Below are 17,911 nucleotides of genomic sequence, written 5' to 3' on the forward strand. Positions count from 1 at the left end.
ATGGTGATGCCAAAATAAACATTTTCATCCTGGATGGACAATTTTATATTCTATTCTATTGTAGGTTTTGGCACCCAGGGGAAACAATCCCACCACTGGGGAAGAGGTGGTGGGAATGTTCAGGAGGAGGCACAAGAACCTGAGCATGAGGAGGCCGGACACCCTGGACAGGGGGAGAGCTGAGTGTGTCACACGTCCGACAATGGACACCTTCTTCACTTCTTATGAGAAGCACTTGGAGGAGAGTGGGTTGAGGGAGAAACTCAGACAAATCTATAACTGCAATGAGTCTGGGTATCATAGCGACCAGAGCAGGCATGAAGTGCTGGCTCCCTGGGGCGCAAAACACGTGTACCAGCAAGCTCCGGGGACCAAGGAGCACATTACAGTGCTGGCCTGCTTCAACGCAGCTGGGGAGGATGTCCCCCCATTTATCATCTACCCCAAGTGTTTCCCTGGTGGCCACTACATACTGCCCCCCCCCCCCCCCAAGCCTTGTATGGACGATCAAACAATGGCTACATTGACCTGTTCACGAAGTGGTTTAAGCACTTCATTAAGCATACAGTGAAGGAGAGCCCTCTTCTTTGACGGGCACAAGAGCCACATGGACACGGAGGTGCTTGCGGCGGCACTAAGGGAAGGGGTTATACTTCTTTGTCTTCCACCACAGTGCACCCATGTCCTGCCATTGCCTCCCAGTGTGCAACACCTGTAGGAGCCGCCGGAATCCCCACGTGTCTGCTCTCCCGGCCACACCATCGTCGGCCCCTCAACCCCACCATTACAAACACCAGCTCCTCCAAGCTGTTGTCGGCGGTTTTGTCCACCACCACTACGATGCACACCACCCCCCTGTCTGTCACCACCAACACGGCCTCCCCTGGACTACTTGCCTCCTCCATCTCCCCTGGTCACACCACCACAGCAGCCTCGTCTGGTGTCCCTGCCCCCGGCAATTTTGATAATCACCTCCACAGGTAAACACATGTTAAATTATGAAAAAAATTACTGTTAGTGATGTGTTTTATAAAACTGCAATGTTTAAACATTTTTCTCTCTTTACATATCTACAGTTCAGAGCACCAGCCCTGAAGGCATGTCCACCTCCTCCAAAACTTCTGCAGCTTCCTCCAGAGGTATTGATGTAAAAAGTTGAAAATGTTTTTCATGAAACATGCTCTGTCTAACACTACTTTTTCTCTCAACTGCAGCACAGAAAAGGAAGAGAAAAGCTCCACCGGCCATCTCTGTCACGCCACCCATGGCACCACATTCAGGTACTTAATCTGTTTGTTTTTCTCTCAGTTGTATCAATTACTATTGTTGCTGTAGTACTTCTCTATTTGCCTAGTTAAATAAAGGTGAAATAAAATAAATTGCAAATCATGTTCATCAATTTGATTTGTTTTTTCAAATAAAAGTAGACACCACCTGCTGTGCTCGCTGCGGAGAGCGTGATCCGCCTGCAAGCTCCCCTCAGGAGTGTAGGTCCGTGGTGCCATGGGTGTGCTGTGACTTCTGTCAGCATTGGTTCCACTGCAGGTGTGTGCAGGAGGATCCAGAGGTAGCGGTGGATCTGGATTTTTATCATTATTTTTGTGATAATATAGGGATGGAGGTTGAGATTTAATTGTTTGCAATGTTTGTTTTCAGATTAAATGATTTATTTGTATAAAAAAATAAACTGTTATATATATATATATAATATGTGTGTTTATTCAACCCATCTTGTGTATTGCTTCCTTTACTTTCCAAGTGCATGTCTGCAACACACACTCCAACAGTGTTTTCATTGTTTGTCAATGCACATTAATAAAATGTAAGTTTTATTTGATGTACATCTTTCATACTCATTTATATTTTACTATTAAACTGGTATCTACTTTCTCACAACCTAAAATTAATCTGTAAAACAAATTGAGAGATTATTTTGTTAAAACACTGAAGATGTTGGTGAAGTACCATTTTTTTTTTAAGAGTCCACATGAGGGCGCACCAGGCTACGCAACCAAAAGTTGACGAGCAACTAATTTAATTTTATTTTTTTAAACCGGAAGACTAGCCAACTAGTCAATTATCTAGTAAACACTTCGGATACGAGGTTGGTGTCTATTTTTTTTTAACAAAATGAAACGGATATATCTTGTAATTTGACAAAATAGTAAGGTGGGCAATAACTGGGCGGGGACCGTATGCCGAAAATACGGGACGTCTTTTTTTTGCTAAACCGCTTATCAAAAAGCTGATAGTATTTCCACAGAAATGTCAAACATGCTACTTGCTAACCCGTTAGCTAACATTTTTACGACACCAATAATCACAAAACATTGATGGCTTGATCACAAGATAACACTGTTGAAGGTAATATATTTCTTAAACGCTGTTGAATATGCCGGTAATACGGGGTTCCACGCCAACTATTGAGCGGAGTTGTGGGAGAGAAGTACCAAAACGTTTATTTGTGGCGCAGACACACACACTATACGATACATTTATTAAACGTAATGAGTGAGTTTTTGTCACAACCCGGCTCGTGGGAAGCGACAAAGAGTTTTTATAGGACCAGGGCACAATCAATATTTTTGTACTTTATTTAGCCATATTACATATAAAACCTTATTTGTACATCAAAATTGTGAAAAACTCACCACAGGTTAATGAGAAGGGTGTGCTTGAAAGGATGCACATAACTCTGCAATGTCTTTTTTTTCTACACACAATCTGTGCCTGTATTTAGTTTTTATGCTAGTGAGGGCTGAGAATCCACTCTCACATAGGTATGTGGTTGCAAAAGGCATCAGTGTCTTAACAGCCAATTTGCCAAGGCAGGATACGCTGAGCGCAGCCCCATCCAGAAATCTGGCAGTGACTTCTGATTAAATTCTATTTTAACAGAACCGCTTGTTGCAATTTCGATGAGGCTCTCTTATTCAGATATCGGTAAGTGGACTGGAGGGAAAAGGACTGGAGGGAAAGGGAAAACGAATCCAGTTGTTTGTGTCATCTGTTTTGGGAAAGTACCTGCGAATTGCGCACCCAACTCACTCAGGTGCTTTGCTATATCACATTTGACATTGTCTGTAAGCTTGAGTTCATTTGCACACACAAAATTATACAATGATGGGAAGACCTGTGAGTTGTCCTTGTTAATGCAGATAGAGAAGAGCTCCAACTTCTTACTCAAAGCCTCAACTGCGTTTATTTTCAGCAAACTTAACATGTAAATATTTGTATGAACATAACATTCAATAACTGAGACATAAACTGAACAAGTTCCACAGATGTGACTAACAGAAATGGAATAATGTGTCCCTGAACAAAGGGGGGGGGGGGGGGGTCAAAATCAAAAGTAACAGTCAGTATCTGGTGTGGCCACCAGCTGCATTAAGTACTGCAGTGCATCTCCTCCTCATGGACTGCACCAGATTTGCCAGTTCTTGCTGTGAGATGTTACCCCACTCTTCCACCAAGGCATCTGCATGTTCCCAGACATTTCTGGGGGGAATGGCCCTAGCTCTCACCCTCCGATCCAACAGGTACCAGACGTGCTCAATGGGATTGAGATCCGGGCTCTTTGTTGGCCATGGCAGAACACTGACATTCCTGTCTTGCAGGAAATCACGCACAGAACGAGCAGTATGGCTGGTGGCATTGTCATGCTGGAGGGTCATGCCAGGATGAGCCTGCAGGAAGGGTACCACATGAGGGAGGAGGATGTCTTCCCTGTAACGCACAGCGTTGAGATTGCCTGCAATGACAACAAGCTCAGTCCAATGATGGTGTGACACTCCGCCCCAGACCATGACAGACTCTCCACCTCCAAATCCAAATCGATCCTGCTCCAGAGTACAGGCCTCGGTGTAACGCTCATTCCTTTGACGATAAACGCGAATCCGACCATCACCTTTGGTGAGACAAAACTGTGACTCGTCAGTGAAGAGCACTTTTTGCCAGTCCTGTCTGGTCCAGTGACGGTGGGTTTATGCCCGTATGCGACGTTGTTGCCGGTGATGTCTGGTGAGGACCTGCCTTACAACAGGCCTACAAGCCCTCAGTCCAGCCTCTCTCAGCCTATTGCGGACAGTCTGAGCACTGATGGAGTGATTGTGCATTCCTGGTGTAACTCGGGCCATTGTTGTTGCCATCCTGTACCTGTCCCGCAGGTGTGATGTTCGGATGTACCGATCCTGTGCAGGTGTTGTAAAACGTGGTCTGCCACTGCGAGGACGATCAGCTGTCCGTCCTGTCTCCCTGTAGCGCTGTCTTAGGCGTCTCACAGTACGGACATTGCAATTTATTGTCCTGGCCACATCTGCAGTCGTCATGCCTCCTTGCAGCATGCCTAAGGCACATTCACGCAGATGAGCAGGGACCCTGGGCATCTTTCTTTTGGTGTTTTTCAGAGTCAGTAGAAGGGTCTCTTTAGTGTCCTACGTTTTCATAACTGTGACCTTAATTGCCTACCGTCTGTAAGCTGTTAGTGTCTTAACGACCGTTCCACAGGTGCATGTTCATTAATTGTTTATGGTTCATTGAACAAGCATGGGAAACAGTGTTTAAACCCTTTACAATGAAGATCTGTGAAGTTATTTGGATTTTTACGAATTATCTTTGAAAGACAGGGTCCAGAAAAGGGACGTTTCTTTTTTTGCTGAGTTTATATATTTTTTCAAATGAGAATCACGTTTTTATTTGGCGTACCGCCGACGGCATTGCACGTACCCCTGGGGGAATACCTACTCTATACCATTTTACAGGTACAGCGACTTGTGTACTTTACAGAGGGTTTGTTTCAATGAAATGCCAATTATCCCAAAGTGAGCAGTCTGCACTGCTGGGCAGTGAGATTGTTTTGGGAGTTATGTAAGTTGGGAGGGTTTTCGCGCCTTTTATTTCCTTCTCTCCATTTGGGCAATTTGGTTTGCTTCTCTTGTTTCATCACCTCTTTTCACTACACCTCTCTTGTGGGCTGTCTCTCTCCTCACTCTCACATTCTCTATCTCGTTCCCTCTCTCATATCCCCCTGTTTCGCTCAGCCCAGGCGTCACAGTTTTCCTTCTAGGACCCTTTTCCTGGAAACAGAGCCCTATGGCTGAGGCCACCTCAGGGCAAGATAGGAAGGAGGAGGGGGAACAAGCATCTTCCTGCAAATCACGTGGTACAGGAGGTGCCTTCACTTCTTGTCTTAAATGAGTTCAGCTTGTGGTCTACGATGTGGTTGAGAGATAAATGGAAGCATGGAGTACAGTGGCCGATTACCCTGATATGCCAACTGCACATATGTGTCCATCCTGCCACAGCTTTGTGTAGTATTTTTACACCACTGTTTTAGTTATCTTCGCTATGTGTGTCAGCCTGCCACACCCTTGTGAGTTCTGGTGTTCTCTGCTTATCCTGTCTCGCTCTCTCCAGCCCCCTCATTCCTGCCAGACCCTGAGGATCACGTGACCTCTGTATAGGTTTTCCATAAATTCCTCACATTCAACCAATGGGCATCCAGTATCACAACCTTCTGTTTCCCTGTTACCTCATTCCTGCCTGCACGTGTGCTCTCTTCAGTATCTCTCCCTATAGGTCAATGTATAGGCTAATCTATAGTGCAAGGCCAAGCCGTACCTCGCACAATGCACAGCACACTGTATTGCTGATCAGGCACAGGTTGTTGGAAGAGTATGTTGTCAGAGAGTGAGACATTACATGTGAAAGTTTAGTCCATTACATTAGTCCTCAGAGGCCATGATGAAACAACATATAGAAAACATCTTTCATCCTGGTGTCAACTATAGACATGTTGGCCTATTTATCATTCGCTGCAATGTATTTTGTTTGTATATCACAATGAAATTCATATAATTAATGTATAGCTCTTATCTGCAGCCTATTCACACTGCTGTTTTTTCATTAGCTTTTTATCTTATAAAAACCCACACTTCCTGTGTTCTTTACTTCTTGTTTGTTTAAACTTATTCCTGACATTTCTGTTATGCATGTTGTTTTCTGTTTTAATTTGATACATTTATTTTCCAGCTGTGTTTTGTCAGCTGGTGAACACTTTTAATATCTTCATCTCTTAGGACAATTAGTTTAAAAAACAATCCAACAGACCCATATGCTAAAATCATTATAGATTCATTTAATTTCTGCCTGGTATTGCATTGTTTTGCAGGTGGTGTTGCAAAGATTCTGTGATTGCCAATATAACAGATATTCTACATTTCTTAATCCTCCAGACCAGGTATTTCCAAACTGTGGTACGCGCAATGCCGTCGAGGGTACGCCAAATAAAAATGTGATTCACATTTAAAAAAATAAAAAAATAAATCTTCAAATTTTCCAACAGTATATTTATATTTTTCAACAAGTGAGTTTTTTCTCTCTCACCTGAGTAGCCTCGTTTCACTGCCAAAAATAAAATACAATTATCTAGTGTTCAGCGAAATAACAACACAATGTCAAATATAGGTAGCCTAGTCAAATAATTAACATCCAATCACATTAACCATTACTCTCTCGCGGGAAACCTTCACTCTTGCGCAGACATTTAGAAACGAAGCATGACCATTTGAAAAATAAGCCACAGGAGTTTTTTGAGCGAGAATAAAGACGACTTTCGAGTAGTAAGACATGTATAAAAGCAACAGATACCATTAATAGGAAGGGGCTAGAAGCGTCTTATATGATGAGCTACAGAGTAGCTAGGACATGTTATTATATTGGACTTTGAGGTCTTATTACATGCATACATAATACCACAAGAGGATCTGTAGGAAGCTGCTCCTGCGTTGTCTTGGCTGTGTGCTTAAGGTCGTTTTCCTGTTGAAAGGTGAACCTTCGCCCCAGTCTGAGGTCCTGAGCGCTCTGGAGCAGGTTTTCATCAAGATTCTCTGTACTTTGCTCTGTTCATCTTTCCCTCGATCCTGACTAGTCTCCCAAGTCCCTGCCACTGAAAAACATCCCCACAGCATGATGCTGCCACCACTGTGCTTCACCGTAGGGATGGTGCCAGGTTTCCTCCAGATGTGACGCTTGGCATTCAGGCCAAAGAGTTGCATCTTAGTTTCATCAGACCAGAGAATCTTGTTTCTCATGGTCTGAGAGTCTTTAAGTACCTTTTGGCAAACTCCAAGCGGACTGTCATGTGCCTTTTACTGAAGACTGGCTTCCGTCTGGCCACTCGACCACAAAGGCCTGATTGGTGGAGTGCTTCAAAGACGGTTGTTCTTCTGGAAGATTCATCTCCACAGAGGAACTCTAGAGCTCTGTCAAGAGTAACCATCGGGTTCTTGGTCATCTCCCTGACCAAGGCCCTTCTCCCCCGATTACTCAGTTTGGCCGGGCGGCCAGCTCTAGGAGGAGTCTTGATGGTCCCAAGCTTCTTCCATTTAAGAATGGACGTTCAATGCTGCAGGAATGTTTTCGTACCCTTCCCCAGATCTGTGCCTTGACACAATCCTGTCTTGGAGCTCTACGCACAATTCATTTGACCTCATGGCTTGGTTTTTGCTCTGACATGCACTGTCAACTGTGGAACCTTATAGAGACAGGTGTGTGCATTTCCAAATCATGTCCACAGGTGGACACCAATCAGGTTGTAGAAACATCTCAAGGATGATCAATGGAAACAGGGTGTACCTGAGCTCAACTTCTAGTCTCATAGCAAAGTGTCTAAATACCTATGTAAATAAGGTGTCTGTTTTTTTATTTTTAATACATTTGCTAACATTTCTAACAACCTGTTTTCGCTTTGTCATTATGGGGTATTGTGTGTAGATTGAGGATTTTTATTTATTTAATCCATTTTAGAATAAGGCTGTAACATTTAAAAAAAATTGAAAAAGTCCAGGGGTCTGAATACTTTCCGAAAGGCACTGTATTTACTTTTTTTTAATAGTTATTCATGTCAAATTCAAACACTCATTTATAATAATGTACCTAACACAGAACCCAAACCGGCTGTGCGCGTGCGCCATTGTGCGCTATCGTGCATTTATTTTTCCCCCCCCACACCAAACGCGATCACAACACGCAGGTTAAAATATCAAAACAAACTCTGAACCAATGACATTAATTTGGGGACAGGTCGAAAAGCATTAAACATGTATGGCAATTTAGCTAGTCAGCTTGCACTTGCTAGCTAACGTTAATTTGTCCTATTTAGCTAGCTTGCTGTTGCTAGCTAATTTGTCCTGGGATATAAACATTGAGTTGTTATTTTACCTGAAATGCACAAGGACCTCTACTCCGACAATTAATCCACACATAAAACGGCCAACCGAATCGTTTCTAGTCATCTCTCCTCCTTCCAGGCTTTTTCATCGTTTAACTTATATGGTGATCGCATCTAAACTTTCATTGTATTACCACGACTACTGGCAAAACAGTTCGTCTTTCAATCACCCACGTCGGTATAACCAATGAGGAGATGGCACATGGGTACCTGCTTCTATAAACCAATGAGGAGATGGGAGAGGCAGGACTTGCAGCGCGATCTGCGTCAGAAATAGGAATGACTTCTATTTTAGCCCTTGGCGTCGCAGACGCTCGTTGGCGCACGCGAGCAGTGTTGGTGCAATAATTGAATAACATGGATTTCAAAATTTATTTTGCGACGCTCGCGCACGCGACGTGTCCGGTCTGGTCAGCATGTAAGATTACATAATAATGTACATAATGTTTATAATCAGTTTATTTGCAGATATTTTCAAATAAAGTGTTATAATATACTATATACTCCCATTACCACAATCATACTCTAGTTTGAAAATATGATATAGGCCATCAATCAAAGGCATGATAAGAAATTGATCAAATACATTTGGTCTTCTGAATGCATCAGCAAAGGCTTTGATTTATTTTACTGTTATGACTGATGATAATTTTTAATTACTGGTCATTGGTGATCCGTGCCTCTCCCGGTTTGAATGATTCAATTATGATTTAGGATTCTTAACGGCCAGCAGGTAGAGTAGCGGTTAAGAGCATTGGGCTAGTAACCGAAAGGTCGCTGTTTCAAATGCCCGAGCCGACTAGTTGAAACATCTGTTGATGTGCCCTTGAGCAAGGCACTTAACCCTAATTACTCCTGTAAGTCGCTCGTCTTCTAAATGACTGACATGTAAAGAGGTAGCTAATTTGAGGTTTTATGATAAATCTAAAATGTGGTTTGTAATCAAAAGATTGGTGATGCACATGGTCAAAACGAAAAAGTATCCTGCCTTTATAGTCTTTAGTTCAAATGTTTCACATGGTAGTAATTTATTCCTTTGTTCTCCGTAGCTGCAGATAGTTGGTGATCATTTTGTCAATAGGCCTATAGGCTTCAACCACATAGGTCTACTACGTCATATACATACATTTACTGTAAAATAAATAAGTAGCATTTGGAATAATATTCAGCGTGTAAATATGCAATTAAATAAATAAGTTTACGATATTAAACAAGTTTTGCATGCTATATCGATAATACAGTATATTTGATGAGGCTATGAGCGAACACAGGAAATCGTTGCTATTCGGGATCCTTGGGACGTCCAATGTTGAATTTAAAATGGTACGGGTGGTTTAGAGTAGGGACGTTCCAATGGATTCTAGATAGCACTAACCACACAGGAATGCGCTCAGGACGAAGCGGGTTGAGAAGAACGCCTGTGGTACTCCCACTTCTATGAGATCCAATCCGCGACGACGAGCAGTTTCAAGGCGCCCTTGAAATCCCCAGAAGAGAAAAAACAAAGCATTCGATAAACGAAAACAATCCATTATTAATCAGACACACCTATTCTTACTTTGGACCAAGATAATCAATTATTTGACCAATATATTTTCCGTTTTCTTATTGGAGATTATGGTCATCAGGGTTGTTTATCAGTAGTAAGGGGAACTTGAAACCGGCCCCTGCCATTTTCCCTCGGTTGTTTTGCTTTTTTATCCTGGATTCTCCATGTTGGAGCAATAGCGAGGACTTGCCTAGTGTTAGCTAGCTGTCAGAGGGGACCTTGGCGTTACAATAATATACTTCGTGTTAAATGCATGAGACAAATTGGGTAGCTTGAACGTGGAAAGATAGCGGCATCTAGCTGCAATTGCCACGAGAAAAAACGTTTTTATCTAAATATTTTAGGATACCAACGGGTTGGTAAGCGCAATTGCTAACCAGCTAGCTGAATGTTGAAAGTAGCTACCTGCGAATTGGGGGAACGGATTGGACTTTGAGGGGCTGTGCATTTGTTAGATGGAAAGTTCTATTATCACTCAAGTGCAGAAAGAAGATAGTCAACTGCCGTCCAAGACAGGTAAATCCTCGGGTTTATTGGCGCAGTGTGATCACTTTTAAATATAATCTTGTTGAAGCTGACTCGGACACTAGCTAGTCAACTGGTAGCTAGCAAGCAAGCGGCTGCTACTAGGCTAGTAGCATGCTAATAGCTACACGCCAGTCTAATTAATTAATGTAAGGACAGGTTTGAGTTGGTTTTGTCATGTGAACAACATTTTATTTAGGTTCTTGTTGAATGTGTTTCGGACATTTGGGTTATGGCCTAGAGATATCCCAACTGCTGGATGTACTGAATCAGATTTGCCACTGTGTGGGTGTCCATTTTACATTCAGCGCGCGAGTCAAATAATAGAACGTAGCGAGTTAGTGCTATTTATGCGCAGACGATAACATAAGTCAGGGATAGGGAACATCTGGATAGTTTTTTTTGTTTGTTTTAACCGCAAACTTACCAACAACTGTCTTGCTAATATTATGCAAACCATCGATTCTAGCCTATATTGTCAGCCAGACACTCCATAGATTTTAAATATTTGTATAATTGAAAAGCTGTGAAACACAAGTGTTGACCGTCTGGAAGTACTGTAATGTCTGGAATGCGCCTGATCGTTTTATTTATCCAGTCAGTCACAGATTGCATACTTTTGTTTGCAATTTGTCATATCAGTTTGTATAAATAATTTTCTTTTGGCATGGATGTAACTACAATCTTCATTCATGGACTGTCATGCAAATATCTCTCAAAGTAGACTCCTTTTTATTAGGGTGTTAGGGGACAAAATAAAACTTTGCCTCTGGTGTTCTACTTTCTATTCCATGTTTTATAGAGAAGCTTCTTATAACATAGAACACTATTTCTTGATGATAGGATTTACCATTGCTGAGATCTTATTTTCATGTTATTGGAAAAGGTCAATGTTAATCCCTTGTCAGTAATGGCACCTAATCACCTGTCTGGATTCTTAAATTCAACACATTTTGTTCAGTGTCTCAAGATAGGGTGGTTATATAATTATAACATTTTCAGGCCTGATGTAGAACACAGAGATGATCCAAGTTAAAGTAACATTTATTCAATTAAAATGTGGTATTACAGTAATTTGACTAATTTAAGCTAGGGTGGTCATATTATTAACATATCTTCATGCAAAACTGAGTTTGTAGAAATACAATTTTTTATACTATTTTATGCAAATGAGTTAATATGGGAGTTCGTTTGTACGGAATTTGAAAAATACAGCATGTTAAGCTCACTCATTTAAAGTAAGGTGGTCATATTGTTAACATATTGATGTTTCGCAGGGGGTGGTAACAGAGTACATCCAATTGGGATTAAGTAATAATGAACAAAAATTATTATTTTGACCAATTAGTAACTGTTCGGCTGTATTCAGTAGCTTAACTGATTAGGCCTAAAGTTCCAAATAATACACCCAACCCTGTGCCACCTGCATACACACAACACAGACTTTTCAGCATTACCACACATACACACACAGCCTGACACACACTTCTCACTAAGTCTAAACTGTAACATAGAAGGCTACTAGTCTAATTACAGCTTACTTCTAAGGTAAACCTACAACTGAGTTGAGTTACATTGTAATGTTATTTTTGGTTTTAATGCGTTACTCTGGTGATAAGATGAACTGCCCCATTTTGAGCAAATAATTAGCCTGGGCTCAGAAGAGACAGTGAGCTGCCTGCTAGCCAGCTGCAGAGAAGGATAGATGGGACACAATTTCAATTCACTAGTATTTACACTGAAGAAAAAAACAACCATTTAAAAAAGATTTTTACTGAGTTACAGTTCATTTAAGGAAATCAATCAATTGAAATAAATTCAGTCGGCGCTAATCTATGGAATGCACATGATTGGGAATACCTAAATGCATCTGTTGGTCACATACCTTTAAAAAAGAAAAAGTAGGGGGGTGTATCAGAAAACCAGTCAGTATCTGGTGTTTCATTTGCCTCATGCAGCATGACACGTCTCCTTCACATAGAGTTGATCAGGCTGTTGATTATGGCCTGTGGAATGTTGTCCCATTCCTCTTCAATGGCTGTGCGAAGTTGCTGGATATTGGCAGGAACTGGAACACGCTGTCGTACACGTCAATCCAGAGCATCCCAAACTTGCTCAATCATGAGACATGTCTGGTGAGTATGCAGGCCATGGAAGAACTGGGACATTTTCAGCTTCCAGGAATTGTGTACAGATCATTGCGACATGATTTCATGCATTATCATACTGAAACATGAGGTGATTGCGGTGGATGAATGGCATGACAGTGGGCCTCAGGAGCTCGTCGCGGTATCTACATTCAAATTGCCATCGATAAAATGCAATTGTGTTCCTTGTCTGTAGCTTATGCCTGCCCATATTATTACCCCACCACCACGGGGCCCTCTGTTCACAACGTTGACATCAGCAAACCTCTTGTCCCCACATCTGCCTGGTGCAGTTGAAACCAGGTTTCATCTGTGAAGAGCACACTTCTTCAGTGTGCCAGTGGCCATCGAAGGTGAGCATTTGCCCACTGAAGTTGGTTATGACTCTGAACTGCAGTCAGGTCAAGACCCTGGTGAGCATGCAAATGCACTTCCCTGAGACGTTTGTGCAGAAATTATTCGGTTGTGCAAACCCACAGTTTCATCAGCTGTCCGGGTGGCTGGTGATAGACTATGCTGGAGGGTGAAGAAGCCTGATGTGGAGGTCCTGGGCTGGCGTTGGTTACACATTGTCTGCGGTTGTGAGGCCGGTTGAACATACTGACATAGAGAAATGAACATTCAATTCTCTGTCAACAGCTCTGGTGGACATTCCTGCAGTCAGCATGCCAACTGCACGCTCCCTGAAAACCCAATGCCACAGATGTCTCAAGTTGTCTGACAAAACTGCACATTTTATTGTCTTTGATTGTCCCCAGCACAAGGTGCACCTGTGTAATGATTATGCTATTTAATCTGCTTCTTGATATGCCACACCTGTCAGGTGGATGGATTATCTTGGTAAAGGAGAAATGCTCTCTAAAAAGGGATGTAAACAAATTAGTAAAAAAATCTGAGAGAAATATACATTTTCCATATGCGCAAAAAGCTTATATTTTATTTCAGCTCAAGAAACATATAAACCCAACCTGTAAAGTGTTGGTTCTATTTTTGGTTAGTATGGCTATGTTCTTATCAATTGTAGGGCTGTGGCCACTGAATTCTGCTAGTTTTTAATTGAAAGAATAAAATCATCAATCACAAAATTCGCAGCTGGCACAACAGCCAATGCCACGCTGCTTCTCGCCCGACTCGTTGCCTAAGCGAATGGCGTCAGGCACTCCCACACAGCTAGCATGCTAGAACTCGTCATAGAAAGGGGTGTTGCAACATTAATTTGGACCAATCCCTGACAATCCATACATCAAAAAGTAGTTACAAAGCTCTAATTTGGAATCTGCTATGTTTCTTTTTCGTGTCTCAAAATATTCGAATGACAGAAGCAAAGGAAAAACGTTTTAACTTATTTCAGTCAAAAGATGTTCGTGAAATTAACGGGCTGCATTTCCGCAGGACCCGACGGAGATCTTTGCTGCGCAGTCGGCATTTGTCATGCTGCGGGTGGGAGCAGGGAGTCTTCAGACAACTTTGGGATAAGAATATTTTTGTGAAATGGTCGTCTTTCTGCTTTGTATGCGTTTAGCTTAGACCAATCTATTGTATGAAAAGCACATCTTTGTCGCATTATTCACACACTCAGAATTCGCTGCTTCAAGTTCAGAAGCCTATCTCTCCTCTTCCAGTTGGGCATGCAAGATCAAGTGCGCTTAGTGTATGTGTGGTCTCATTGAAATAAAGTAGACTGCCTAGTGCCAATGCATGGACGGAGAATCATGTGGCAAGTATCTTTCCAAGGACATTAACTTAAATATGATTAGACTATAGTTAACTACAGTTTCTGTAAATAAATATTGATAATGGAAAGAGGGGGAGGGTGCTCAACCAACGTGAGTTGAGTTGCAGTCAAAACATTTGATCATTTTAAAAGAAAAAGGTGTAATGAGCGCACAGGCTATCATGGTGAGCGAGCTTTGCACCTTTTCATTTTCAATAAATATTGATTCGATAGCCTAATAATGGGCCGCGTGAGAATCTCTGGTATTTTAACCTATTTCCTAGGTTATTTTTGCGCATTTTGATATTGCATATAGGGTGCAAAATTGATGGGACCATGCCTGGCAAGTGAGCTGCCTCACATAAGCTTAAAATAAAATTGCGGGACAGCGGTTGGGTTAATGACCAGTTCTTGCGGTAGAAGGTGGGAGTCGGACAGAAAGCCAGCAGGTGCGGGAGGGTACGGTATGAAAAGCTGCAGGCCCAGCGATAGCAGAATGGACAAATCAGTCCCACGCAGACCTCTACCGTGAAACATGCTATCATGACTTTCCCATACTTCTTGGCAATACAATGTTACATCAATCTTACTTTAGGTTGAAGAATACCCATCGCAAAGAGCAAATGAACGAACACACAGATTTCGCGGATATCACAAAAGGGGCTGTTCCTCAGATTTGAATGTTCTTAGCATGGCAGTTGAATTACATTTGGGCTCATATCCTATAAATATCATAACATACAGTATTTCGATTTTTAGACATGGGTAACAAGTGCCACAATTTTTCAGATGATTTATTTATTTTTTGGCAAACACGTTGACATTTAGTGAAAACAGATTTTTTTTTTTTTTTTCATTGTTTGTCGCGTCACCTAACAGCCTACTTAAAAAAAAAAAAGAAAGAATGTGTTCATTTTGCTAAGCAATACAGACAGTCAACATAAGATCTGGTTAATGCCACAGACAGGAAAGATGGTCATGATGGCTGTATATGATAAGCATGTTTGTGCATTTCAGATAACTTCACCCCTACCCAGTATCCTACCCATATGTTAAAAGTATAACACAGACATACCACCATGTAACTAACTACACTGTCTTTAGGACCCCATAAGACAAGGATAAACATTCAAAAGCCTGGAATGAGATGGTGCAGCTGATATGAAGGCATTGTGTGTTTTTTATTCTCTGTCTCTGATCTGGATTAAAGGCCCTGCCTGGTCCAGATGGGAAACTCCATGTTTGTTTTTCAGATTGTCTTGAGCTCTTGTGTGTGGGTGGATGTTATTGCGCGTTATCATCAACTGTCCTTCCTGCACAGATAGGCCTACATCTCACAGGCAAAGAGGGGGAAGTTTGTTTCTTAGCAATGTAGGCATACCACAATGCTACATTGGAGGATGGCATGTTGAGCAGGGGGGATAAGAAATGTCGGAGTAAATTCCTTGACTTCTGTTATTGGGGTATGGCTTAGGGGGATAGTTACACTTCAAGACAAGGCTGTGTGGAATGATTTGATTCCTCTGTGTGAAGCATTCTGGTTGACACAGACTTGTTTTCAGTTTGCGATGAGAGCACGGTACTGTGATTGTCTAACTTCTCATGTTTGGTCTGAGGTCATCATGATCACTGTTTTTGTTGGAATGCTTTTACTGGTTTCGAGCTAGCTATCTATCGGGATAAAAAGCTCAAATAAGCTTTGTTGTAAAATTAAGGGTCAAATACACTGCATTTCAAACCGTCAGCAATCGTTTAATGAATTCAGGGCTTGGGAAATTATACCTAGGCTATAAATATAAGCCTTCTAATAATACTTTAATTTATCAAAACTGTTTAACCTGCTTTTTGCTATATTCACTGATCTGGCTTTCAAATCTGTCTATGAAAATGCCACTTTTGTTGTACATTTAACTTGAACCATTCATAATGCACATTCACTAATAATGACTTACTTTTTTTGTAGCAGGCATTATAGAAAATTAACCCAGGTCTCCTAAACAATCTCACAAGCCCATGTGCCAGCTAATCTTTATATTTCAAGTTTAGCCAACTTGGATCTATTTGCTAGCTAACAAGGTAGAACAGTTGAGTTGTTATGAGCACACCCTTCTGTCCGTCTCCAACTGTTTAAACAGCATGCTAGTCTCTTCACTTTGTTCAGATGCTGAAATCAAGTGGCCTACCTTATTTCTCAGAATGCGAACGAGTTGCCAATTCCATATAATTGTTTTATGCTTGTTGCACATTTATTAAACAGACTAGACAGCTAGCGACAAACTGAGCATGAATTTTCCAGAATCAATTTTCATTGATACTCCTGTTTTAGTAGTCTGCTCTGTACGCAATTTGAGGAGTTGAGACAAAGGGTATCGTTAGAAAGGTTAACTACTCCTCTATTACAGTAAAATAATGTCTTTGTGTCCATATGACCGATTTTCTGTTGGACCAAACCGAGTTAAAACCACTTGTCAGAGAGAATGCACAGAATGGAGCCAAGGAGACCAGAACAAAAAGACAACATGAGAATATGCAGACATAAACACTCATTAAAAAAAATATATATTTATTTGATTCTTGCTATACAGGCATTTGGAATACTGTGCAAAAACATACATTTGAATTAATTCGATATATCGCCTAGCCCTACTTGAAAGCTTGGTTTGTCACTCATGGCTGTAAAAGTATCCATTCAACATTCTCAAACACTAGACCGGGTGTTATGAAAAGGTAAGATTGGAGACAACATGCTTATGACAGCATTGTCAGTAGTCATGTGCACTGTAGGGAACAGACAGGACAGTGACAGTAGGATGAGTTTCAGTTGTGAAGTTGAACCCAGTTCCAGTGTAGAACAGGAAGTGTACTTTGCAGCAGCTTTATGCCTGTAGTTGAGAATATGTCGGATAAAACTGGGTTGATGAGTTTAGTTGGGAAATCCAAATCTACTGATAGGCTAGGCCTGCTGTGTCAATCTAAGTCCAAAAGTAGGATGCTGCTGTGTCAATCTAAGTCCAAAGTATGATATAAATTACGAGGGGGATCTCAGACACGGAGTGTGAAGCAGGCCTTAAAAGGTGCTACACAGGATTTAAAAAATTATTTTAACATTGTAATTTCAGAAAATGTCCATAATATATATGCAGTAATAGTGGAATGATTGTGTTTCAGTGTTACTTACCCGCCAGTGTTGTGATTGGCTGTGATATTCGCCTACTAATTTGGGCAAAATGGGAAAGCTGTTTTGACCTTGTCTGTGTTATCTAGTGGAAATCGGGTCAAGCGCCAATGTTGAAATTGCTATGTAATTTCCTGGTTGCTACAATTCTACAATGTTCGCTCAATTTCAGTTAGCTTAATCTGAGAAAACAAGCACTGAATAGTGTAGGGAATCGTTGCATCATCTAAATCGCTGTGAAATATATTTTCAATTACAAAGAATATAGTTTTTACAGCTGAAGCTGGTGGACAAAAACTGAGAGTAAAAGGCTCAAGCGTGAGTCTGCAATGTTAAGTGTAAATGTGATGCAGGGGAGGGGGGAGATTATGTTTTGAATGCAGCCTAGTGTTGCAATTCACCTAGTTTTGCGTAGGGAGTGGGATTCTGAGAAATTCTAGGTGTAGCATCTTTAACCTGAACTGGGCAGAGAACAGAAAATGGTTACAATAAAGGACGGGGAAAGTATTAACTGAATTTGTATCACAAAGTGGGAGTGATATGTAGGCTAAAGAATACTAAACAGACATGA

At 41.4% G+C, this 17,911-nt stretch overlaps 1 protein-coding gene and 1 long non-coding RNA gene across 3 annotated transcripts in view; both read left to right on the forward strand.

The window, feature by feature from the left end:
• Positions 1 to 1,075: 1,075 nt before the first annotated feature.
• LOC120065622 lies at positions 1,076 to 1,540 on the forward strand. Its single transcript, XR_005478689.1, has 3 exons — positions 1,076 to 1,139; positions 1,215 to 1,280; positions 1,425 to 1,540. It is a non-coding gene; the product is annotated as an uncharacterized LOC120065622 (long non-coding RNA).
• An 8,353-nt stretch (positions 1,541 to 9,893) lies between these two features.
• LOC120065251 (carboxy-terminal domain RNA polymerase II polypeptide A small phosphatase 2-like) overlaps positions 9,894 to 17,911 on the forward strand; it is a 31,975-nt gene continuing 23,957 nt past the window's right edge. Inside the window, exon 1 of one of the 2 annotated variants that reach the window (XM_039016079.1) lies at positions 9,894 to 10,295. In XM_039016079.1, the coding sequence (XP_038872007.1) occupies positions 10,235 to 10,295 (61 nt within the window). In that variant the 5' untranslated portion in view covers positions 9,894 to 10,234. The remainder of the gene's footprint in view (positions 10,296 to 17,911) is intronic. The other variant, XM_039016080.1, reaches the window with a different exon arrangement.

The sequence above is a fragment of the Salvelinus namaycush genome, chromosome 20, assembly GCF_016432855.1.
Source record: "Salvelinus namaycush isolate Seneca chromosome 20, SaNama_1.0, whole genome shotgun sequence".
NCBI classification, from domain to species: Eukaryota; Metazoa; Chordata; class Actinopteri; order Salmoniformes; family Salmonidae; genus Salvelinus; species Salvelinus namaycush.